This window comes from Poecilia mexicana, unplaced genomic scaffold (assembly GCF_051168715.1).
Source record: "Poecilia mexicana isolate PSO_F unplaced genomic scaffold, ASM5116871v1 scaffold_13, whole genome shotgun sequence".
Lineage (NCBI taxonomy): Eukaryota > Metazoa > Chordata > Actinopteri > Cyprinodontiformes > Poeciliidae > Poecilia > Poecilia mexicana.
Genome location: NW_028263382.1, coordinates 14,146,532 through 14,173,525, shown reverse-complemented (window position 1 = coordinate 14,173,525; position 26,994 = coordinate 14,146,532). Strand labels below are relative to the sequence as shown.

The window sequence follows — 26,994 nt, the reverse complement described above, 5'->3', positions numbered from 1 at the left end:
GCAACTGTTGCCCCAATTACTGCATATAAACAATTAAATTAAAACATTGCATTTAAATTATGCCCTTCCTGTGCACAAAGTAGTCCAGCTACACCAGCCTGTAACCAGGATGCGCTCTAAAGCCTCTTCAACATGCTCAGCTCCCAGATAGTGAGATACATTGAGTATGTTGTTCAGGTCAGAGGTGATTCAGCTTTTTGATTGATTGATACATTTAGTTTCCTCCACGATGTACTCTGTGCATAAAACTGAGAACATCTACGTTTTTGCACCAAGGGGTCAGAGGTCTGAATTGCAGTTTGTCAAGATCACACATAGCCTTCCGATGTTTCCAGCAAAATTTCATAAAACCATTCAGAAAATATTCAGTTAACACGACCCCTGGTGTTCCAGAGCTTACCATGACACTGAGAGTTGCCTGTTCTGCTGTTCTCCCCCATCCACAGGTGCTGCAGCCTTGTCAGGAGCGGTCACCCACACCGTTTCAACTGCGGTCATTGTGTTTGAGCTGACTGGTCAGATCTCCCACATCCTGCCGGTGATGATAGCTGTTATACTGGCCAATGCCGTCGCTCAATCTTTGCAGCCATCACTCTACGACTCCATAATCAGGATCAAGAAGCTGCCCTACCTCCCAGAGCTGGGCTGGGGTCACCATGAGTACGTACATCATAATATATTGATGAAGAGTCTAAAGCAAATATGCAATAGCACCTGTCTATGAGCAGTGTAAGAGTCTTGTCAGACTGTAATCCTGCTGTCCACAGACAAGTGGAGTAGTTTTCAGTCTTCAGACTTATTCCTCATTTTATTAATACCTCTATAAAAACAGTTGCTTGAAGACGGTTTGACTTGAGGGCAAACCATCTTCAGACCTTTCAAACAATGAAGGACAAAAAACATGTATTTTTATTGAGTGTATGTAAACTTCTGGCTTCATCTGCTTCAACTGCAGCTTTTGCAGGTTTTGCTGATAGATTTTCTGTATTGAGGTTCTTTTCCTTTGCAGGATTTGCTGGGTGTCCTCAGAGATGCACCCATTCAAACATTTGCACTTGGCATTTAACAGCTTTGCTTGGATATCTGCAAACTGTTACATTGGAACAATAACCCAAATGTGTCTAGTTCGCAATAAGGGCACAATGAATGTCACTCTTAATCATTTTTGCTGGAAAAGCTTCTCTTCCCTTCACTATACCACCACCACAATTGAATATTCTGTCATATCTATTGTAAAATCCAGCATTTGAATACATGTACCAGTGGGACTGGCATTGTGTCCAGGATCAGGTAAAGAAAGAAATTTTTCTCAATTTATTTATTTGTTGGCTTTTGTTTTTGTTGTCTTGAGATCAGTAGGTGGCTCTCAGATATCAATTCTTATTGGGCCATCCTCTGAAAATACTTCTATTATTTTTTTTATAAAGTTACATGTGTGGGTTATAAAAAATTTAAAAGTAAACAAAGCTCTGTAAGTCTGTTTACTTATGGTGGTGTGAAATTCAAGCAACCAGATACACACATTAGCATTTACTTTTATGTTTTTTTATTAATTTATTCTCTTTAAGTCATTATTCATATATACTTCTGTGTATGAAGGCAGTACTGCATGCCCCATCCTGAACTGCCTCATCCATTGTGTTTGCCTGTCAGCTGAAAGGCTGTGCAGTCATCATATATGTAAGGGCAATAACTTAGAAATATTATGATGCTTGTGTAGTTCGAACTTTTAAACATGAGTGTGGTTATATTTTTAGCCAATGAATAGAATACCGTTTCAGCTGCCTTCTTTCTCAGGCCTCATCTCAATGAAACAATACACACTTATTTTTTTCACCTTGTACATTTCATTTACTCTTCTTTCCTTCCATGTTTGTCTCAGGAAATACAACATCCGTGTGGAAGACATTATGGTGCGGGATGTACCGTACATCACACTCAACTGCTGCTACCGAGACCTACACAACGTCCTGATGTTGGGACATCTCAAGACTCTGGCTTTAGTGGAATCTGCTGGTGAGTTAAAAAAAATCTACACATCCATGCAAAACACAGAGTTATATATAAATAATCTGTTTCTGGTGTCTTGTGTAACCACTGATAGACACAATTTTGTTCTCCCAGTGCGCCCTCCAGCTGGTATTAAATTCAAACTTTCTGCAATCCCAATGCTGTCCTCATCAAAGTGACTGATTGATAGAAAAAAACCTGCCTGGGCACAGCTTGCTGATGGCCTTAGTCACCTCATTAAAGTGCAAATTGGGTATTTCAACACTGTTTCAATTATACAGTGGTACAGGAACAATTAGCTGCGGCATTTAGCCAAACACCCAATCTGCACGCACCGTCACAAAGGCAGTTATTTAAAGCCGGCAACACATGCACACTAATTATTGGACATTTGCTGCCTTCTGGGCACTTGTTATGCAACTATGCAGACTTCTCTGCAGTACATTTGTTTGTTTGGAAGTTGCAGCCCTCTGCTCGCAGTATTTCCCTAAATCTCTTTCTACCATCTCTGTTTTTCCTCCTTTGCCTTCTCTTTTCCTTCTGTTGCACTCTGCTAATAAATCACCTTATCCCTTTTTTTTATCCTCCTTGGTTTTTGTATCGCTCTTGTTCTCACCCCATGCATCTCTGTCTCCTAACCCAGAGTCAATGATCCTGTTGGGCTCCATAGAGCGTGCCCAGCTGCAGTCGCTGCTCTCCCAGCAGCTCAGTCGCAGCAGACGCATGGACTACATCAGGGAACGAGCTGCAGCAGAGAAAAAACGCATGTCTGATGAGTCGAACAGCGATAGCGAGGATGGGCGCCATCGAGCCAGCCAGGAGGTCCGCTTCCAGGTTAGAGGTCCTTATTGACAAGTGGAATTCTCAAGAGAATTTCTCAAGCAGTTAAATAATTTGAACTAGATCCTCTGTGAAACCATTTCATATTTCTTTTTTGTTTCACTTAAGAAGAACTTTGGGAGTTGATTTTTACAGGGCAATATCTTCAGTACATATTCAGTAAATCTAATAAATACTTTATTGCTGGTTTTGTCAAGTTGCAACTAAAAATTTTAACACAAAATAACACATTAATAAAAATAGTTTACAGATGCAAATATGAAGAGCTTTACTTTAATGTCCATAATTAAAATCCATTTCCCACAGAAGCCACCTGATTACTAAATGGACACCTTTAAGTTTGTGTCTGTATAAATCCAGTTCTTCTGTGAAACCTTGAAATGTTTGTTAGAGAAGGTCAGAAAGCAGACGACATCATTAAGACCAAAGGTCAAGGAGAAAGTTGACCTGAAATCATCTTGTTTTATATTTTTAAACTAGCAGGCCAGACCATGAGAACATTAGTACTTATAGAAGAAGCTTAAAGGTCAATGGAAGCTCTAAGAGATGCAGAAAGTCTATTGACAGGACAATTATTAGTTATACACTACAAATCTGTTCTATGGAAGAGAGACATGTAAAAAATAATCACTGAAACAAGCCAGGTCATTTAGAGTTTGCCACCAACCCTGCAGGAGATGTAGTAAACCTTTGAGAAAGATGCTCCACTCAGATGAAACTGAATTAAATATTTTGGTCCTACAAAACGGCATGCAACATAGGAGAACTAGAACTGCACATTACTCCTGAAAACAATGTGAAACATGCTGTGAGGACACTTTTATTCAAGTCTTTCAGGAATGCCATATTTTAAGTCATCAACAATCTACACACACCCATGTTTAAAAGACAACTCTGCTCCTAATGAATTCAGCAATTAGAAGTTTATTTGTTTACTCTGCAACGCTTGGTTTCCCCCCAATATTACCCACATAATGCAGCTAATCAGAGAAACACTTCTGTCTTTTAGTGGAACTCTCAGAAGATTTTGTTGAATAATGCATTCAGTTATAGGGAGTAAGACACACAAGTGTAACTACCTTATATAATTGAACTGGAAACTTTAAAAATATCATTAACAATGAATATTCTCACTTTTTTCACATAAGCAATCACTTCTTTATGGCTGAAACTAGATGTTTTCCTCACTTTCTGAGCATCAATAACATAGCTGAGCAAAAATGTCTTCAGGTCATGGAAATGGCTGAAAGAAAACCCACTGCAGTCATGAAATTTTAAATCAAAGCCAACCCCACATTCAGCCTCTGAACTTTATTCCTCCCACTGGCCTCTTGTGTCTTTGTATGCATTTTCTTTTTTGTCTTGCCTCCTTCACTCCCTTGATTTGTTTCCATCTCCTCACTCTGCTGAAAGCACATTCATTTATCTAATGCAGGGGTGTCAAACTCAATTTCACCGAGGCCCACTTCAGCATATTGGCCCCCCTCAACGGGCCACATTGACGGTACAAATCAGGAGTGCATCCCTGCTAAAACACACCCCAGACGAAAGGTTGACTTCCCTCATTCAGTTCTGTAGAGGCTTATAATGAGTCAATGGTCCAGGTGAGTTAGAGAAGGAATGCATCTAAAGTTGCAGATGGTAGCTCTGGAAAACTAGACTTGGGCACCTCTAGCATAAATGTATAAAAATACAATGTTAAAAATAAATTAAACACCACCTCATATTGTTAAATAACTGATTTTATGTATTGAAGTTTAAAATATTACATTTGAGTTTCCATGGATGTAAAAATTACTGCTCAGTTTAAAAATTACAATATTTAAATCAGTGTTTAAAGGTAAGCAAACAAATAATAAAAACAAGTCACATGGGCAGACATTATAGACTTTATGCAAAGATTTAGTCTCAGAGGCAACTGAAATCAATTAATTTAAAAAATCCTTTCTGAATATCATCTCATGGTCTCTGAACTAAATGCGTCTTTCTGACCGGGAGCTGTCAGCGTGTTGAGTTATGGACCGGACGCTGTGGAGCGTCTGCTTAGGAAGCGCATTACAAACCTTTGGTTGAAATGTAGTTTGTAGTCAATTCGTGCTCAAAACCTATTTTAAGTCAATCATTGGCCTATAAAATGCTGGGGGGCCACATGTGGCCCGCGGGCCTTGAGTTTGACACATGTGCATTACGCCATAGAACTGCCAATTGGTAATTGAAGTAAAGTAGCTTCGGTTTCAAAGAAGCCGACTGACAAATGAACCATCACGAACGGGGAAGGCTCTTATTGTCTCACTGCACCCCAAGAGATGCATAACCTACAAAAACCATTTCTGTCTGGTTTCGAACCAGAGACCTTTTGCGTGTGAAGCAAATGTGATAACCACTACACTACTGGAACTGAACTTCTCTGCTTTGTTTCATTTTGAGGTTCCAAAGTTGATGATGTGAGATGCAACGCATTAACATTTCAACTGAGGTTTGCACTCAGATGCCTGGATTGAGAGTACAGACCATGACACCACAGAATCCTTGTTGACCTTTAGTAAACACCTCTGATGAATAGAACATGCAAAATCTGTTTCTGTCTGGTTTCGAACCAGAGACCTTTTGCGTATGAAGCACACGTGATAACCACTACACTACAGAAACTCATGCTCTTTGAGGTGTTCCTGGTAGATGATCCACATTTTGTTAGAGACTAATGTCAATGATGGGCATGGAACGATGTCAAATACTTATACCAAAGATCCAGAGAGCACAGTAACTTGGTAAACAAACTGTCAGACTTATAATTGTGCCCAATTTCACATTACAGTCCATAAACTAAGCCTGGGATCAAAGAAATGTATTAAAGATGTCATTAGCAGAGACAAATGGTTCTACAGAGACTTGGCTAAATGGCTAAAAAATAAAATCAATACTTACAAATGGTTCAAAAATAAAATTAAGACATTAAATAAAAAATATCTCTGAAATACAATCACTTGAAAATTAAAAATGGTTCAAAAATAATATCAAGACTTCAAAATACAAAATCTCTGGAAAATAAAATATTATGTATGTTGTTTTGAAAAACATTAGAATATAAGCACTTTTATCAAATTTTCATTGTGGTAAAATCATGTAAGTTCTTCTTAAATCCATGGAAACTCAACAGTTTGTAAGGTAGGTGAGTTAGCTCAGCAGGTTAGAGCACCGTGCTGGTAATGCTGAGGTCAGCGGTTCAAACCCCATATGGGGCAATTCATGCATAAGGTCTTTCAGACAATCAACACTACAAAATAAATAAGGGTTCAAAAATAAAATCAATACAAAATCAATCAATACAAAAATAAAATCAACACTTTACAATAAGGGTTCAAAAATAAAATCAACACTTCAAAATAAATAAGAGTTCAAAAATGAAATCAATACAAAATAAAATCAACACTTCACAATAAATAACAGTTCAAAAATAAAATCAACACTTCAAAATTAAAAATGGTTCATTTATGTTTTCGCATCCACCTGAATAATATGTAGTTGCGCCCCTGGTTGTGTTAATCCATTTGAGGAGCCGGTAGTTTATCTTGAGGAAATAAATGACGGCGCAGAAGTTAATTAGACTGCAACATGTGCAGTCCACTGCTCAACCACTGCGGACGCGGCTCCGCTGCTGCGAAGTATTAAAAACCGCTGGGAGTAACTCATCCAGTGGTTTTAACAAATGGAGCCTCCTGGGTTCACGTTATCCAGGAGAGCGGCGGTCTGGAGGAGCTGCAGTCGTAACATCTGTCCGTTTCGAAGAAGCGAAACCACGCGAATAAATAAATAAATAATAATCCTGGTAAAAGCGCACACCGGACAGGGTAAAACACTCACAGAGTTTTACATCTGTTTGGATCAGACGGATCCAACTGACTGATGAATTAGCGATTCACGGTGAATATTAACTAAACCGCAAAAAATGCGACTAAATATCCGATGTTAATATGATTGTGATTTCACGGATAAAAATAGTACATGACCGTTTTTTTAATGTCGGTCAAGATAACGGATAACAAAAAAAGTCTAACGCGCCCTGACACCAACTCACACACATCTTCATTCACAGTCTTGTAAATTTATTTTTCTTTTCTTGGACGTTTTGATGTTAGCTTGTCGATGTCTCAGTTTTATTCGCTGGGAAAATCAATAAGCAGCTTGAGGTGACTCTGCTGCTCTCTAGTGGTGAGAAGCCGCAATGTTGGCTGGTAACAATCTGAATGCATTGTGGGAGATGTAGTTTGTAATCAATTCGTGCTCAAAACCAATTTTAAGTCAATCATCAGCCTATAAAATGCTGGGGGGGCCACATAAAATGACATGGGCCACATGTGGCCCGCGGGCCTTGAGTTTGACACATGTGATCTAATGGGTCCGACGTTAGTGAGAGTGATGGAGCGTTAAGGGAAGATTAGGTGGTTTAGATTTCATCTTTGTGTTTGTGCTTAGATTTCTACTGAGGAGTCCACCTTCAGTCCAACTCGTCCAGCTGGTCAGAAGCCTCTGAAACCTGCACTGAAAAGATCATCTGTTGTGGAGAGACCCACTGAGCTTCCCACTAGTAAGTAACTACTAAGGTAATGATAATTATTTAATCAAAGTAATACTTGAAGACTTCTGACTGGCTGAACATAAACGGCCTAAAACACGACTCTAGGCTCACTATGAAATCTATAAACAGAGACTGTCATTCCACCTTGAAACATGCAAAGGAGGCATTCTTTTCAGAAATCAATAGCAAAAAACAGGTTGTTGTGTATTGCAGACTTCTGCCCAGGTTCCTCTTGAAAATGAGATCTAGATCTCAATGGGGTTTACCTGGTTAAATAAAGCAACAACAAAAACATCAACAATCCTTGTGCCTTAGTTGATAGGTTGACAAACCCTCCTGTGAGTGAACTCTAGATGAGCCTGCAATGACTTTGCCAACTTCCTTACAGAGAAAATAAAAATAGAGAGTTAATTTGCACATTAAGATCAATTTCACTGATATTCATATTCCAGAAAAAAAAATAGCAGTGCAGAAAAAATTAAAGACCTCTCATGAAACATGCTAACACTCTCTAAGAAGCCTAAAAAAGTTTGTAATTACTGAATGCTGAAGTTGGCTTCTGATCCTTCTTCCTATTGGTGATAAATTTCTCACTTTGTAAACACAAAGAAGCAAGTATGTTTATTGTTCACCCTAGTAGTGTTGTGAACCCAAAGGTATATATCACTCATGATTTTTATACCTTCATCAGACAAAAGCTGAGCCAAATCTGATGTTGAAGTATTTCAGCTTTTCTTTAATGGAGAGTGAGGAGCTCAGCAGTCTAGGAGACTCTGAATAAAGAGATTCTAGGAAAGGTGCTTCAAACAGGTCACAATGGGAGACGGGCTTTGACTGACATGGACCAGCTGGAGACATTATGTCTCCGTTTGTTTGAGAGAATCGTTAGGTCATTTTAGGTCACAGCTAGGAAGAGGCGGCTGAGGAAGAAAGCTTTGGAGAGATTTAGTGCAACTACTGTCAAAACAATTAAATCATGACTAGTAAGGAGAACATCATCGGTTTGAATATTTATCTACTGATCAAACAATGTCAAGCGATGATTGTAAATGTTTCTATTTTCCCTTTGCAGGCCCACAGGACCATTCTGGCATAGCGTTGAAGAGCCTGTTCTGCTCCAGTCCAGACGTAGAAGGTCTGGAGGTGAGAGAACCATGTCCTTGAATGCAGCCAATCAACAGGAGCCCACACACACACACACACACACACACACGCACACACACACACACACGGTGACTCACATTCTGCCGTTCACACATTCAGTGCACCCACACAGTCCTATCCTATCTCTCACAAACAGTCCTTCACGCTTTACAGTACAGTACCTCCCACTCTCTCACACATGCATATTCAGAAAACACTCACACACAGTCTTAGGTGGCTTCCATTTAAAATCTTTCACTTTGTCCCAGCCTTGTGTCTTGCCGCACTTTATTTTATCCTGCAAATGGATTGTTCTACTACATTGACGTTTTGTAATGTCGGTGTTTTCCAGAGGCTTTTAAAAAAATATTAATGTATTTACAAAGTCAAGGTGACGTTCAGGTTGTTAACTTTGTGTGCTTGTCTCTGGTCACCATGGAAGAAAAACAACAATATGGAGACCCCAGTGTCTCCTGAGCAAAGGAGGCCATCCAAACGAGTCCGGATATCCATCGTGGTAAGAGCCACCGTTCTGGGCTCCCAGCATGCCTGGAATCCGCTCTCCAACAATCCATCTACCGATCAATCAATTGTCACACAGCCATCCCATTTCAGGGCTAATCCCAAACGCCGATGGACAGCGATCTGGGCTGAGCTCAGCCAAAGCTGTCCCATCGTGCCAGTGTAGAGCATCCTCTTTCTGATCCAACCTGTAACCTGACCAGTGACCTTTCTCTTCTTTTAATAGTTGATATTGTAGGTTTTGGCTTTGATCCATACAGCTTAACCAGTTTCCGTTGGTCTGCTGGTCAGGAGACATACAGAACACTTGACTGCTAACATGACACTGCTGCTTTGTATTGATTCCACTGCCTCAAAGTGTCCTTGTATCATCAGTTAAAAAAATTATTTTTACCTTGGACAATGGACCACATAGAACAAGGGGGAAAAAACACTGGCATGCCAACATATACAACATATACCAATAAGATGCTTTGAACCTCTGACCATAAGTAATAAGCAATTATAACCCACATAATTAGTGTTTTTGTAGACCTTACAGTATAATTCCTCAACCAAATTACATTTTTAACTCTGAAGATAAACAATTTTTGAAAGAAATTTATAAAAGTTAGGAAGCTGTGTTTGTGTTTGAACTTTTATTCATCTTGATATAATGACTTCTTTAGTGTCAGAGCTGCTTAAAGGCGAGACATCAGCTGCTCTTCTACAGCATGTAGGAAAAGAAACCACTTTAACTTGATGCGTTTTGTTCCAAATATACAGAAACATTACAGAAAGCTCTTCGTCCATTTTGACAATATGGTCCATTTGGCAAAGACTACAGCCAATTTTCAGTGGAGTTGTGGTCAAGTGTTCTGCATATTTCAGTCAAGCATGCTGTCTTTCATCATGGATGTCACCCGAGGTGTCCAATCAGTGACTGCCTCCCAGAGCAGGCCCCGCCCTGTTTCTGGAGTGACCTAATAAAATAATCCTTTACACTCTTGTAACCATTTCTTTCACCCCATATATTTAACTACATAGAGCGACATCAGGTTGAATCCTTGCATGTAGCATTATATTTAATATCAGATAATTGATAAAGAGCTGACACCACCTCAAACTAAATGATGCATCCTCCAAAAATATCAGTGTGGGATTTAATCCGTCGTCCAATTATTCAAGCAGCAATGCATGTCAATCAGTGAAATGAGCATCTAATTGGGAATTGGGAATTATTTCACTGGATCAGCCGACTTTGCATGACAGACAATTTCAGTTGCTCAAATCAAACACAGTTTATTTTAACATAAATCCGTCTGAATGCATTCACCTGTTTGAAAGCATCAGTGAGCATCCAGTAATGTTGTTCTCCGCTCATCACATATCATTTCATTCACTAGGAGCCACCTCCCAGCCTAAAGGGTTTCTTTGTGGTGAGCACATTTGTTTCTCAAACATTCCTGTATGGGTCCAGTATTAAAAAGCACAGGCAGATCACTTTTGTGTCAATGATGTCCTGTATTTAGACTTTCCTCTAAAGTTTCTGGTTGCAACCTTCTTGCTTTTACAGTTACTATAGTAAACTTGTGTTCAGCTTGTGTCCTGCCACCCTTTCTGCTGCTAAAGAATCCATTTACACCTTGTACATGAACTCTGGAGAAAATGACCGAAGTGGAGAATTCCTCTAAGTTACAGATCTTGTTGTGGTTGCAATAAGTAGCCGTATGTTTCTTTCAATTGTGTAACTTATTGGCTGAAGCCAATAGCGTAAGCTTGTGAATAGCCGAACAAAGCCGGTATGTTAAACAACTGCGAGTTTCCACACAGCCCGAAACTCAGATGCCTGGCGGTTAGATTTACTCTGTAAATAAGCTGAATTTAAACACAGTTTACCATTTTATAACCTCTGAAGCTGCTATTTAAAGCTTTGGGCGTTTCTTTATGACTTCAACTTGTATATTTTTGCAAAAAAAAAAGAAAAAAAATCACAATTTTCTTGGAAATTGATGGGGTGTTCGTGTTGTTTTTTTTGTCTGCTTCTGCTCTGGCAACTTGTTCCGTACTGTCCTGGTTTTGCCAGACAGCCAAAGTCGTTGGTCGCTTGGTCGCAGTCAAGAGAACAATCTCCACCATCACTGCAGCCCCTGATGACAGCATGCCACAATATTTGGTTAACGCAACCAGAGCAGCACCAAGTCACCAATTCGCAGAACACACACTGGAAAGATTAGCTTTAATTTGAAATGTTCAGACTATATTACTTTTTTTTAACACAGTAATTACCATAACCTTAGGAGGCAAATTTCTGCAAGGCAATTTTAATTCACATCAGATTTTCAAGTCTGTCGGTATTTATTTATAATGTTTATTATTAATTGATGGACACCAGTCAATCTGCTTCATCTGATGCTGCCATTTATGATTTTAATCAATGATTGAAGAGTATACTTGTGAAGCTCATCGCCCAGTCTGTGCTTAGGCAGATGGAGCAGGAGTTAGACCAAGAGTCGGCTTCCCAAATGTCCCTAACCTCCCATTTATTTTCCCAGGACATGTCCTGAAAGTTACTTTAGTGTCTGGGAAAGCAAACTTTGCCATGGCGGTATTACTGTATATGGGGCATTTGGGATCCAAAAAGGACATTTGGGAGCACTTGCATTCTATGCACTTTCCACTGGTTGGAGGTCTTGTTTTACACTCTGAACCATGATTTTAAGATCTGAGAACCTGCCGCCATGATGGATTGTGGGACATTTGGGTATTTTTGGTATGTAATAAGTGTTTGAGTACTGTTGGTCCATTGTGAGTGTGTGGGGGAAGGGCTGCGGGACACGAGGGAGGGTTGGCTTGGACATAGGGGTATTTTTGGTATTTTACTAAGTGTTTGAGTACTGTGGTTGATTGTGTGTGTGGGGGGGGGGGTTCTTTGGGACCAGTGTATAGATGCTTGTTCTGGAGGACCAGGGGTGGTCCAGCCAAGGTCCTGCGAGGTTTGGGTGCCTGAATCCCAGGTAGAAAAGGTCCATGATTCCCCCTGGTTCTGGAGAACCAAGGTGGGGTCAAGTCAAATTCCTTGGTCCTCCATGGTTCTGGAGATCCAGGGGGTGGTCCAGTGAAGGCGCATGCGGGGTTTGGGTGTCTGAATCCCGGGTAGTGAAGGTCCATACGGGGTTTGGGTGTCTGAATCCTGTTGGCGACAGGTCAGCTTCGGCAGCAATGAAGATAAATAAACTGAGTTCCCATCATCCCCTGGGTCGCCCTTCATCTCTCTGTTGCTCTGGCACATGTTTTCCTAAATTCAGTCTTGTTAATGTAAATACATGATTGCAAACACATGAGAAAATGACTGCATTTTACAACCCACTGCTCATACAGGCCCATTTATAGGCTCCTGTGGTGTAAAAAGCCACAGGAGCAGCGTGATCACACAATAAAACAAATTCAGAAAAATCCAACTGTCATTTTGAGAACATGTACTCAATAGGGAGAAAAATCAGTCAAGATGGGACTTTTTAAAATTCCCAGTGGGACAATTGTTGGTACCCCTAACAATTTGTTAAAGATGATGAAAAGTACATTATGCATTATTGTTTTCAGTTATTTATAGGATTCAAGAACGTATAATTAGCAATCCATCACTACTTTACCCAGAGGTATGACTATTATGAGAGTCACAGTCCTTCTAGCCACTGGACACTGAGCTGGACGAGGCCTCATGTTAATCTTGTCCCCACAGAGAGTGAGTAGGATGATAAGGGAGGATTAAAAAAAAAACTCTGCAACAAAGCATGGGGTAACCAAGTCCTCACAACATCCATATTTCGCTTTATTTATTGAGATGTTTGGGACTGATGTTGGAAAAACTGTCTTCAAACCCGAATTACCAAACTCTCTAAATGTTCCAACTTTGTGAAATGCTAAAGGAAATCAAGCTTAGAATGTTTCTCCCCACTCCATGTAATGTATACGATTATGGCTGGATTTTAGTTTTCAGTTTGAAATGGTAATAAAGGATGGATTATCTGATTTATTTATTTAACTCATCTTTACTTCGATGCTAATTTGTCATACTTTGTCACAGAGGCATGAATTAACGCCTTACATTATCGTTCTCCTCACCCAGATCTCTGCGGGTTTTAATTTGGTCGCCTGCAAAGAGTGTGTTTGCTGGTTCGACTCAAACTGGTCAAACAATGATATTGGGCTTTCTATTGAAACTTACCACAGATCCTTCTTTATAATGATCATATACTATGACATCTCATATATCACATCTCGCGCACTTATTAATGTGCTCCTGTCACTCTTTTAGTCTCATTCCATTTCTGTCCATTTGTCACAAGACATTGGTGCAGTATAACATTCTTGATGTCTTCCATGTGTTTCTGCCTTCTGTTCACAGCTGTAGCCTAGAGGGTAGAACTGGAAATGAGAAATATTTAAGAAAGTAACAAAGAAACCAGAACTCTCTTTCATTTGTTTACCATCCGTTTCTGATGTACTTGGTTCATGTTTTAGCTGTTTTTAGTTAAAACATGAAATAACCTAAATTCATGTTACTGATTTCTCTTCTATTGCTTCTCATCTACAGGATGATGGAGATGTGGAAGACGACATGACACTTCGTGAGGTAAGACCCAGAGTTGATGACACAATGTTTGTATTGTGGCACAGACTTCCCAACTAATAGCAGCTCTCTCCCAGCAGAACAATACAATATTATACATCTTGACAGCTCTTAAAAATGTCCCTGATGATGTCTTTAAGGTAATCTGAGTTAGTGTTTGAAGAATTGAGCTGTCCAGAAAGGAAATGGGGCGCAGCAGTTGTAGGGGCACCCTCCAAGACATGACCTTGAGGGAAATCATGGAGGTTAGGGTTGATGCTGGTGTCACACAGAGGAACTTCTTTCAAGTCTTCGATACATGGAGACTACTTTTCATTTCATCTCTTCTCATTTCAAAGCCTATGTTTGTCTTACTGGAAACTCTGGTTACGCTTGATGTCATCAGTCCGACAAACCTTGGCCCTTGACTTTTTTTTCAATGTGCCCATACGGGTCACTTACCCTGGTGTCAGAGGCACATTGACCACTGACACTACTGCAAAGCACTTCACTGTTTTTGCCATCTTTCTGTCTTTTAAAATTTTTGCTGGTCATCTCTGATCTTCCAAATCTGTGTGATTTGCAGATTGCAGAGTGGGAGGAGAGGCAGCTTGATGAGCAAGTCAACTTCAACAACTGCAAGATTGACCCCGCCCCCTTTCAGCTGGTGGAGCGCACTTCGCTGCATAAGGTCTGATTGGAGCTACAGCTGCTGTTTACCCTCTTTGTGCATAGAAGTGCATCCTTCCTGACGGGTGTGTTTCTCAGTGTTTAGAGGGATTAGCCAGTCGCCACTCTGAGCTGTACAGAGCCTTAAAGCTTTACAGTAGGGGTCCCCAAACTTTTTCCTTTGAGGGCCACATAACTTTTCCCTTCTCTGGTGGGGAGCCAGAGTCAGTTTGTAACAGAAAAAGTGTGACGATTGCAGGAGTGCCTAAATGTAAAAATTTATTGTTTTCCAGAAAGCACAATCAAATAACCCTCTCTGGGTTCTTCACAGAAAAAATCCAGGAAATCCCCCTCAATGCTATTTAACTCATCAACAACATTCTCAAATTTCAATTCCCTATTAAAACCTAATTCTGTTTCTTCTTTTATTTCCAATTTTGACTTCCAATGATTCACTTCCTGCTAAAGAGCCCCCTGGTGGTTAAAGAAAAATCCACATATAAGCCGCACCAGGCAATAAGCTGCATAGTTCAAAGCTTAGGAAAAAAGTAGAGGCTTATAGTCTGGAAAATACGGTATATGAAAAAAAATCGAAATGCTCTCTGGTATTGTTCAGGGGGCCAGACCAAATGTGGAGGCGGGCTGGATCCGGCCCGCGGGCCGTAGTTTGGGGACCACTGCTTTACAGTATTCACAACCCTTGACCGTTTCCTCACAGTGTCATGTTATAAACATCAATGCCGAGGTTTTATGGTAGACCAACATAAAGTAGCACATTGTTGTGAAGTGGAGGGAAAATCTGAAAAGTGTGGTGTGATGTGCACACTTTTCAGATTACATTTTGACACCCCTGAGTGTTCTGATCAGATGAGACCAACCTTTTGCTTTGAGTCAAATTACTTTGTGTGGTGGAAAACTAGAACTGCACATCATCCTGGACACATCATACTGTCAAGCATTTTGGTGGTGGCAGCATCATGCTGTGGGAATTCCTTTCTTCATCTGGTATACTAACGCAGTGTTTCCCAACCCTGGTCCTCAAGGCACACTGTCCTGCATGTTTTAGAGGTTTCCTTGATTTAATGTGCCTGACTCAACTGATTGCAGTTCAGGAAACGCCTGTTAATCAGTTATCAATTGAAATCAGCTGGGCTGCAGCAAGGAAATACCTAAAACATGCAGGCCAGTGTGCCTTGAGGATCAGGGTTGGGAAACACTCTAATAAAGGGCTGATGGGATGAATAAGTTTACCTTCCAGAACCAAAAAAACCTACACATACAGCAGGCGCTTCAATTAAATGGTTCACATTAAAATATGGTCACATGTTCAAAAGGCCCAGTCAAAATCCAGACCTAAATCAAAAAACTATTTGTGGTGAGACTTAATAATTTACATTTACTAAGTTTGAGCTAATTTGTGAAGAATGGCAGATATTTAAATTTTTAGATGTGCAAAACTAAAGCATCATATAAACAGTAGCAAAGGACAATTGAAGTTAAAGTTCATTACCTGCTGAGTGAAAGAAAGGAGCTTCATTCTTTATTTTCTTTCCTGCTTCACATTTCTGCAGCCCTGAGGAGGCTCAGTCTACAGTCACACAAACACAGCTGTGGGTTGAAAAACTTCATACAGAGTGCACCTGCTTAGAGCTCCTTTGACTTGCCAGCAGCCATGGCAGCACCTAATGTCTCCCATCTATAATGCTACTGTGGCTCTCCAAAGTCTTCGGGGCTCCGTATGAATACTCTTTAAACATTTAAGAGCGAGGGATCCTGCACCAATACATCTCGCTTCCCTCCTTTCACTGCATCCTGCAAAAAGTCAACATCACACACAATCTCCCTCAACATAAACAGTGCCATCACTTTTAGAAGAAAATGCAAAGGTACTTCTTCTGATGATTGACTCATTTATTCATTGATGATAGTTGGTGGAATTCTTTCTACGTTTGTGTGCCAAATGACTGTGGAATAAATATAAACACAGGTTGTAGCTGGGATCTCTGGTTGCTGATAATTAGTGTGCTGCTGATCAGTTGATTGTGAAAAAGCCTGTGCAGTGGCATCAATCAATGCACCTCAATTTAAAGAGATGCTGGCGTCCTCACTGAAGCTGCTGCATTCTCCTCTGGGATACCTATTTGACAAATTACATTGCAGCTTACCGTGGCCTAAAGAACACTCAACAATATTTTTCTTGGCACAGCCTTTATTTTCTGTGCTCTGTGGGATCAATTCCAGCTATCCCAGATGGGGAAAGTCTCCCAAAACTAAAGTGCAGCTTGCCTCAGAAATAAAAACCATCTTATCCAGCAGAAAAGTAGTTGAAGATTCAGTCTTTTTATTTTTCTCTAGCTGCACAAATTCACCCTATTCCAGTGTAAATACTATAATTCAACAAATAGGCATAAGTATGATGACCTTGAATAAACATACCACCACGTAACTGCTTTTGATTAAAGCAGAAAAACTAGAATAAAGGAGCTGTTTTATTTGATGTATTTCTTAATGTTTAACATTTGACCATAACTGAATAACAGTATGGTATTAGTGTTAAATAACACACACAAAAAATAATAACAATCTCCACTATCTATTTTATTTCTGCTGTTTTGATTTTTGAACTATGAATTAAATTAAAGGTTAACGGTAGACATTCTGCTCGTTATTATTCTCTCATTATTGGCATACATCCTAAAGTTCAACCACTTAATACTCAACTTTTACAATTACAGAGCAACAAACACAGGGTAAAAAGAAAAGCCTTTTTGTTAACTGGATAAGGAAATGCCTAGTAAAATACTACTGGCGGGATTAAAGCATTTTGTTGGCAACAATTCTGACCTAATTTATGTAATGAGCAGCTTCATTCCTTCAAGAGTTGTGTAAAAGAACACATTCTTTGGTTCTGGTGAAAATGGTAATGTTCAGGCGGATCTAAATGTTTTCTGTCATCCAAACAAAGATACTAACAGGATTGTTAAAATTATTTTATAATAATTGTTAAAATATGGAAGAATAGTGGTGATACTGAAGAAACATTTTAGTTGGAAAGAGTATATTCAGAGGGTCCATCCTGCCCACTGCCTGCAGTACAGACCTGGGGTTGCTTTAGTAGTTTCTGTTCAGTTCAACATATTAATGGAGATTACTACCTATTAATAAAGAATGAGGTTGGTTTTTTGTTGCATATGAAAAAGCTTTTTGTCATTCATCAGTCAACCCAATTAATAATAATAACAATAATAATCAATTTAATTTGTACCACACTTTTCATTAGCAAAAATCTCAAAGTGCTACACAGTGCAACTAAAATCATAGATGAAATCAGCATCATAAAAATCATGTGGAGGCAGAATAGGCTTGCTTAAATAGAAAAGTCTCTAAGTGTCTTTTAAAGTCAACCAATGGTTGCGGAGCTCTCAAATAATCTGGGAGAGAGTTCCAGAGACGGGGGGCAGCCACAGCGAATGCTCAATCTCCCATGGTCTTTAATCTGGAACGAGGAAGGTGGAGGAAGTTGCAGTCTTGTGATCGTAGAGATCTGGTGGATGAATGTGGAATGAGAAGGTCCTTCAGATAATCCGGTGAGATTCCGTTTAAGCACTGATGGGTAATGAGAGCAATTTTGTACTGAATTCTGTAGGTGACAGGAAGCCAATGAAGATCATGCAGAATAGGTATAATATGGTCAGATTTACGGGCTCTCAATAGAATCCTGACTGTGCTGTTTTGAATGTATTGACGCTTCTGAAGATGTTTTCTATGGATTTCAACAAACAGAGAGTTGCAGTAGTCGAGCCTGGAAGAGACAAAGGCATGGACGAGAGTCTCGGCATCAGACAAAGAGAGAGATGGACGAAAATTGGAGATATTACGAAGATGAAAGAAACAGATTTTAAACAGATGCTTAATGTGATTTTCAAATGTAAGATGGGAATCCATTCTAACTCCAAGATTTGTAACAGTGGTGGAAAGGGGGATGTCTTGTCCAGAAAAGAAAATAGTTGTCAAAGTTGAAGATTGAACCTGGTGAGGTGTGCTAGTCAATATGGCCTCAGTTTTGGAGCAGTTTAACTGAAGAAAATTTTGATTCATCCGCGTCCTTATCTCTTCCAGGCAAGTAGTGAGTGAAGGCAGTGAGTGAAAATGGTGGTGATGATGCTCCAGTTCTAATGTAAAGTTGTATATCATCAGCATAGCAATGAAAGGAGATGTTGTGCCGATTAATGATTTGACCCAAAGGCAGCAAGTAAAGGGAAAATTGCAGGGGCCCTAGGAATGACCCTTGTGGGACACCACAGGAGACAGAGACAGACCGGGACTTGGCTGTGCCAAGGCTAACAATTCAGTAGATCTACTGGATAAAGGCACTTGAAGCAGTTCTACTACCTCATCCTGCTGTAATTTGTCTGAAGCTCATCTTTTTTTGGTAAAATCAGGGTGAATAGACCTTAGTGCTTTAAGAAGTTTAAGCTGAATATTTTTGTTTATTTGTATTTTGTTCTTTTGTGTTTGTTTGTTTTTTTCCATTATTAGGTTCAAGCAATGGCTCTATTAATTCTTTAGCTTTTGGCATTAAATCTCACTTCTTTTTTAGATTTTGATATTTATCAAACAAGTCCATCAGCTTGTTGCCAGGTATTTTTCACTGTTATAACCATTTGACTGAAAGCAACAGTCTGCTCATCTCACAGCCTCACCAGTGGCACTATAAAATAACAGCAGTTCATCGGAAAAAAAATCACAGAGCAGCCAGCTGAAATAGAAAGGCTTTTTATGTAAGGTTGACTCCATTAGGCAGCTCTGTCTGGGTCCAGTGTGTTGTTTATGATTGCAGCATTCTTCATTTGAATTTGTTCTGTTATTTATGTTTTTGCTTCTTTTTTCTGTGAATGCAGGAATTTCTGTTTGCAGTATTTGTTTCATTTGCTTCTTGTTTTTGTGTGTTTGGGAATTTGCATAATTAACTTGTTTGCAGCTCATTTTCAAATCAATCAGTCAAGTTTATCTATAGCACATTTCAGCAATAAGGCATTGGCTGTGCGTTTACACCTGTTTGCAGTGTGTTTGTGCATCTTGGCCACCATAGTACAATCGGTTATCTGCCTTAACAGCAATATTAATATTGGATATTGGATGTTAATATCGAGCCAAATTTTTATTTCGGCGCATCCCTCATATATATTATGTATAGGGTAAGATGTTCATGTCTGGTAGCATGAAAATTTACATCATGACAGATTTTCTTCAGTTTCAATTGTTAAATAACAAAATTATATAATTAGCCTCTCAGCAGCTGAACTGTCAAGTGTCTGATCATTCCAAAAGTTTTGAAACAGGCTGATAATGAACCACAAGTTTTCACTTTTATCTCACTTCAACACGTGTTGGTTCCTTTGTTCAGCTTTCCATTTTTAGCTTCTAGCTATTTGGCATCTCCACATACAGTTGCAGCTCTTATGTGGCTGTTAAACCTCTTGTGTTGCCTACTGTGCTAATAAAGATGCTTTGCTACAAAATTTAGTTCATTATTGTTCCATAGCTAAGATAACAAAAGGTTTTTTTATGTGCAGTTTAAAAGGATCCAATTTTCCAACTGTGAAGGTAATTAGCTTTGGCTAATTAGCAACTGCAGGGATAGTATTTTTTTCTCCCTTTTTAAAGTGTGAATGTTCTTGGAAGTGTGTCCAGGGATGTCCAAAGGATCTGTATCCAATTTAGCTGAACATGTTCAGTGAGTGTCTTGTGAATGAAGTGTTGGATAATTAAAGTCAGTGGTGCATTTCCTTAAATGAGCTCCATTTCAAGCCTGAAACATTCACAGAGCTGTCTCTGTGAAGGTTCTGGTTGGATCTAAAGATTAATTCCATCTTTCATCTCCCGTAGACTCACACCATTTTCTCCCTGCTGGGCCTCGACCACGCCTACGTCACCAGCATCGGCCGTCTCATCGGGGTGGTTTCCCTCAAGGAGGTAAGGCTGGCTTTTTCCTCCTTTTTGTGAGAATTGATCTATAATCATTGCAGAATCGAATTCTGCTCATATCCGTGACATCCATTAGCACTGACAGCGCGTTTGTTGTTTTTAAAACTGTCTCATCAGCAGAGCTGTCGCTGTGCTAAACTAGCATACAGTTACACAAAGGCCTTTCAGTCATCTTTAATGATTCCTCTTTTCTGCCTGTGATTTACTGTGGCAGACATAAGGCTCTTGCAAATTGCTGTCTCTTATCTATTGTCTCCATGGAGCTGAATCTTGTATCATCTCCTTCACTTTTGGCTGCTGAACTGCTCTGCTGAAGGCTGACAGTCATGGCCTGGAGATGCCAACTGAACCACATGAGCTACTAAAAGAAAGTTGAAACTCAGTTGAAACAACACACACACACAAACACACACTCTCTCTTCTGATATCTTGAGATTTTGTTCACAAAGCAAAAATAGGACTGGTGACAACCTGCAGCCCAAGTGGAGTTCAACTGGGAACAGCTTGTTCAGCTTTATGCCAAAAATGCAGACACTTGGTCAGACACAGACCAGATTTTTCTTGAAAGCATCCATGGTCCTCCTGCCAGAACGCCTTCAGGGACACATGTTCCAGTAAAACACATGTAGGGACTTTGACATCCATTTTATTTTTCCAAAACTGTTTTTTTATTATTATTATTATTTTGGATTTTAATTTTTCTGGATTCCAATTTTTTACTTTAATCACAGTTCTTAACAAAAAAGTGTATATTGAGTGAATGAAAAATATTTCAATCAAATAGCCAAAGAATTCCAGATGTAAAAACTGTTCTTCACCTTTCAGAAATATAATAAAGTTCTGTTATATTAAATGCTTTTGCAAGATATTCAAAACACATTCTTTGTGCAATATAGAGCCTCACATATTTCATATTTAAAAGAAATAAAAGTCTTCCTTTTGTGAAATCGAAATACATCAGAGTTTAACTCGACACAAAAAAAGAGTCCCAAAGAAACTAACAGTAGAACTTAACCAACTGATGGACTGGACTGGGTATATTTCTGGGGTCCCTTTCCAACTTAGGATGAACGTCAGCCAAAACATTATTCCGAACTCTTTTTTCATTCCTTTTTTTCTAAACTTGTCTTTATTCTTTCAGCTACGCAAAGCCATCGAGGGCTCTGTGACAGTAAAAGGTGTGAAGGTGCGTCCGCCTCTGGCCAGCTTCCGGGACAGTGGGACCAGCAGCAGCGAGACGGAGGCGACAGAGCTCCATAAGCTGTGGGACCGTCACAGGAGCGTGTCACTGCCAGAAGAACAACCCACGTCGGAGTCCGACGAGAAGTCCCAGTGAGGGAAAGCCGAGGACAAATGGGAAGAAGAGGTGCAGGTGGGGGAAGAGGAGGTGGAGGATGCATTGAGATCTTTAATCTCCAAAGCCACAAACATGCAAAACTCCTCAGGGCTACAGATCATTATTTAAGTATAGAAAGTTCTGCTATGCCGATCTCCCTTCTCTCCTCATCTGCCACTCTACCTCCTCCAACACCACCTCCTCGGCTTCTTTACTCACCCTGTGCTTCCTCCAGGAGCCTTGCTGTGGCCCAACCAGACACTCCACAGGAAGACATAAACACCTACCTGGCCCCGGCTCTCCATTTACCCTTGGGGTTCCACAGTGTATCGTGTTTGTCACCTCCAAAGCTGGGTCTGAGTTTTTAAAAAGGGATTTTTTTTTTGTAGACTTTATTTTATTTTATGCTTGTGTTTAGAGTTGGAATCAAGGTTTGAAGATGCAAAATATGTCAAGCAAGTCTTCCACTTGAGTCCTGAAATTCAACAAGGAAGAATACTGTAATGTTTGTGTGTACTGGGAGTGTGAATGTATGAAAGGAGAAAAATGTGTGCATGAAAAGAAGGGCAGCATAGACTCTATCGTATAGGATTTTTTTTTTTTTTTTTAACGCCTTTAGAACAAATTTCAGTCTTTATTGTCCTCTGTGACGAGGTTCAGTCTTGATAAATCAGGAGGTCTGGAAGAATCAGTTTGTCCCACGACCAAGCATTGAACTGATAAAGGGACAGATGCTGAAGTAGTTTGTTGTTTGTCTTTTCCTGTGCATGCTCACCCCTCCACTGCACGACCTAGCGATCAGGTCGAGTGCAGCGAGCAGCCAGGCCTATTGGCACCATGGTGTACACTCCCTTTATTCTGTAGCTCTGGCCTCAAGTGACGTGAGGCTGAAACGCACACAAACACTTTGCAGCAGTGCACTCAGACGGTGGATGTTCTCTGCTTATTTAAATCTGACTCTCAGTTTCTGAGAGGGTTAGGGAAGATGAGGAGGACGGGAGGGAGGAAGGACAGGAATCAAATGCTTGTCTGGAAGACTGGATACTCATCAATCTGAATTTAATCTCTATGTGAGCTGTTATATCATCTCAGACACAACACAAACCGCACTTATATACTGGTACAAAATGCTGATGAAATATTCATTGTCTGCTTAAAACCACTGACCGAAATCTATAACGGACCAACAGGGAGTGATTTAACTTGTTCAGTTGGACAAAATAACTAGAGTTTAGCTGCTGCATTATTATTAGACTACTGTTAGGCATGAATGTGTAACAGCACTGTGTTTTCTGATTCCTGACATGACAGATAACACTAAATACCTTCCATGTCTTCCATAGTTCCTTCTGTTCATTAAGAGAAAAACATTTCTTCCAGCTTCTCCGTCCTGTCCTAAACATCCTAAACGCATGCCTTAGGACCAGGCAAAGATTTTTGCCACCATTCTATTGCCTTATAAAAACTCTCCCAGCCTCCCAATGTGTTCAGTGGTTTTAAATAGATTTTAGCATCTTTTCTTATTTGGTTCTGCAGAATAGGACGTGTCTGCAGCGACAAAGCATAGCTTTGCATGAGAGAAAGCATGTGGCATTTATTTTATACGATCAAAACGCACCAAAAGCAACACAGACGATTGGCCGGATGAATGATGTCTTGGATTTGCCATCCTGTGTCTGTATTTTCTGCCATTCTGCTGCGTCTCCCTCTTATCCAGTAATCTTTATGAGTTTCCTGATTTATAACCGGGTATTGGAGTCTTTGTGGGCTCAGAAACTTACAGATTAATATATTTAATATCATTCCTGTAATCTGAAATCATGATCTTGTGTCTTAACCAATCATCCTTGTTGACTCGTCTCTTTTTGTTTCTGGGGAGACTTTTCATGTTTTGTATTTATCTTTTTGTCGCTTTTTTTTTTTTTTTTTTGAATGATTTAAAAGTTATTTTTGTATATTTAACATGCTATCTGAAACATTTCTACAGTCGAGATTTATTTGTGAAATGCGAATATGCTAACAGGGTGATAGCTTGCGGCGTGTGTCTGATGGCAAACTGAAGAACCAGAATAATGAAGTTAAAGGAATGAACTTGCTCATTCCACAAGTGCCTCCTTCTCTTTTATCAGTGGGAATAAAAGCGGTGCAGAACTGCTTCGCTCCTCATAGACATGTAGACCAGGCACTCGTCCCGAAATATGTAAGTGGCTTGATGGTGTTTCACGGTAGTGTGCAGTTGCTACCATGGCAACCTTGGTGTCTGTTCACCCCAGGGGGGGCTGAAAGCACTCGTCTCATTTGGTTCTGTTCATTTGTTTGCGCCTTTTCATCGATTCTCATTGTTCTGCCGGGTCCTTTCACCTCATCTCATCTCATCTGCTGTGGAGAGAGGTCGCTGGCTCTTTATCAGCCTGCATTAATCACAGTACAAGTTGTACATTTTCTTTTTGTTGGTGGATCTGCTTGTGGGTAATTGATTTGTGCAATAACAGTAGTTCATCTCATTTTCTAGACCTGTTTTAATTGATGACATGAATGCAAGATAACCTTATTTTTGTAAAGAAATCTGAAAAGAGTAAAAAGATTTATGTATACAAGAAGTAGCGTGGTAAGGTCTTTGTAGAGGAAGGTTTCCCAGAAGCCTCTGGAAATTAAAATTCTCATTGCAACAGTAATCTGCACTCTTGGTGTCTCAGTTGGGCTTTTTGGAAACCTTATCTGGAAGACTGTGTGGCGAAGCTGCTCCTCTCTTCCAAGCCTCCCCAGGCACACAGTCAGTTTTATCGTGCTTCCGTCCATCCTTCAGTCAGAGCGGCTTTGATGAGCCCAGATCTTCTTTCCACTCCTTATGGGACTGTGCATTACAGCAAGCCATGTGGTCCAAACCAGAGAGAGAGAGGGGAGCAAAATTCCAGAGTTATTTTTCACATCGAAATTTAAAACATTGTTGTTTTTTTTTGTACATCATGATGAATAAATATGATTTTAACAAACGAGTGTTTGTGTTGCAGTGTGTTTTCTGTCTGAGTCTCAGTCATCCTGCAGCTGCGCTCCTGTCCTCTGTCATCTTTAATTCCCCCTCCAGCAACAGCTGGAACGCACCTGGACTCCTGTGATTTGTTCCCCCATGGTTCCTTCCCACAGAGAAGGTTTTGTGGAGCTATATTCCTGTTAACTGTTGACAAAATCAAGTGCAATAAATCACCTGTAAATCAAAAGGATCAGAAATGGAATATGTTTCCATTGGAGGCAGCCATCACCTTCAAGTTTGTTTTAAAAAGTCCAAACCAGATTCTTAAATAACCCTCTGCATGATGGTGATCTGGGAAAAGAAACTATTGTTGTGCATTCTAGCTCAACAGCTCTGATCTGTCTAAACGGTTAAGAGGTCTTGTTTGCTGAGTATTTCCTGAGAGATGTTTAAGAGAGAAGATATGTTCCCGCTATATTTCTTCCCAATGAGCCACAGAACAATACCTGTAAATCCATCTCAATCTGTGTACTTTATATCTAATAAAACAGGAATCAAGACTAATGATGGGACTAGAATAGACGAAAACATCCATATTAACATAATTCTCTAAGGCCGTATGTGGATCATACAGTATATTGTCCTTGACTACTAATCTCCTCTATTGCACTATTTTCCACATAGTGCAATAGTGCGCTGCTCATGTTCAGTATTCAGCCAACACGACCAATTTCTGGTGTAGAGCAGTGGCTACATGCGTTTTATAAAACTCTGTATGCACTTATGATTGGCTAGAATTGTTGCGTTCAATAAAAAACGCATCATCCAGACGGGCGTCTACAGAGTTACACTGAGATTCTCACTCCCCTGAACATTTCAAAAATCCCAACCGTACTGTAATTTAGATGCAAGCCAAGGTAAAACTGTGGAGTGGCTGCAGTCCAGACAGGAGGCTGTTTTTTTATTATTATTTTATAAAGATTGTTCGAATTTCTCAGCAACAAATAGTATTTTTGTTGTGTAACTAAAAAGAGCAAAGACCCGGAGAAATCTCTATGGATTCCCTGGAATGATGCTAACTAGCTTGTTATTGAACAACACAGTGTTGCTCACCTTTTTCACTGGGACGGGGGAAGGAAGAGGGTTTATGCTGGTATGGTGGTTAGAGCTGTTGCTGACTGACTCATCTGTTGCCAAGTGTGGTAAAAGGTACAGGGACAAGTTAAATATATGAATATCTTGGTATTTCTTTTTTTAAATTAATTAAATACTATGGAGGCAAACAGTAGTCTGTAGCTAAGCTAACTATGCTGAATGGTTGATAATCTCACAGTCTACTCACCTCTCTTGGAGAAAAACTGTTACAAATTCATACTCTTGTTTTTCTCTCTCTCTTATCTCCCTATTTTTTGTTAAAACTTCATTATTTTTCTAGGCAGCATAGCAACCGCCACAGTCGTTCTTGTCTTGTACTAACCGTTAAGTACGTCAAGCAGGAACGAACCATTTCAGGCAGATCCAGAGGGGGGTTTAGTACAAATATGGATATCTGCTTTTTGGTCTGGGAGGGGTAACATTTAATTTTTACTGCTAAAAACTATTTTTAAAAACACAATAACAATAATTAACAGGGCCCCGATTCTTTTTTTAATTTCTGTAAAAAAATATATTTTTTTGTGAAGGGCCCCCTGTCGTCAAAGGCCCTTAGAATTGTCATAACTTTTCCCCCCTATGCCGTGCCCCTGATCCCAACTCAAAGTTTTCATTGACTTAAATATTCCTTCGTTGTGGATTTGTTTAGTTAATCTTGATGTGGATGTAGTTATTTTTCAGTACATAGATCAGACATGGAGAAAAGGGAACATGCAAAGCTATAGATTTCATTTAACAATCTCCAAACAGCTCTTTCACTGAATATTTCTTGGACCATTTTGGTCCAAGAAATTTCGGTGGGTCGAGGCAGGGAGCAACCGGACCGTCTCCAGAGCTTCTGCCTGTCTGTCATCGATGCAAGTGGAGAATAATTTTCAGTTTTTGGTATTTTTAAAGTTTTTAAAGTCTCTGTTGTACCTTTAATCTAAACCCTTCTGTGATTGATGGGATGTTTATAGCAAATCTGACCACTGTGTAATCGAGCTGAAAGTGAGAGCTCTGAAGACAAGAGGTCAGGAGGGTTGCTGGTGCCTATCTCCAGCTAACGTTCCGGGCGAGAGGCAGGGTACACCCTGGACAGGTCGCCAGTCTGTCACAGGGCAACACAGAGACAGACAGGACAAACAACCATGCACACACACACACTCACACCTAGAGACAATTTAGACAGACCAATTAACCTAACAGTCATGTTT

General features: G+C 39.9%; 1 protein-coding gene and 1 non-coding gene across 3 annotated transcripts in view; one reads left to right on the top strand and one right to left on the bottom strand.

Annotated features, from left to right (window-relative positions):
- LOC106903265 (chloride channel protein 2) overlaps positions 1 to 24,672 on the top strand; it is a 94,882-nt gene extending 70,210 nt beyond the window's left edge. Inside the window, exons 15-25 of one of the 2 annotated variants that reach the window (XM_088011712.1) lie at positions 447 to 660; positions 1,883 to 2,016; positions 2,654 to 2,844; positions 7,324 to 7,435; positions 8,499 to 8,569; positions 9,012 to 9,086; positions 10,477 to 10,509; positions 13,668 to 13,706; positions 14,269 to 14,373; positions 20,241 to 20,327; positions 21,481 to 24,672. In XM_088011712.1, coding sequence (XP_087867838.1) covers positions 447 to 660; positions 1,883 to 2,016; positions 2,654 to 2,844; positions 7,324 to 7,435; positions 8,499 to 8,569; positions 9,012 to 9,086; positions 10,477 to 10,509; positions 13,668 to 13,706; positions 14,269 to 14,373; positions 20,241 to 20,327; positions 21,481 to 21,675 — 1,256 coding nt within the window. In that variant the 3' untranslated portion in view covers positions 21,676 to 24,672. The remainder of the gene's footprint in view (positions 1 to 446; positions 661 to 1,882; positions 2,017 to 2,653; positions 2,845 to 7,323; positions 7,436 to 8,498; positions 8,570 to 9,011; positions 9,087 to 10,476; positions 10,510 to 13,667; positions 13,707 to 14,268; positions 14,374 to 20,240; positions 20,328 to 21,480) is intronic. The other variant, XM_088011713.1, reaches the window with a different exon arrangement.
- On the bottom strand, positions 5,427 to 5,499 carry trnam-cau (transfer RNA methionine (anticodon CAU)). Its single transcript has one exon. It is a non-coding gene; the product is annotated as a tRNA-Met (tRNA).
- Positions 24,673 to 26,994: the final 2,322 nt, after the last annotated feature.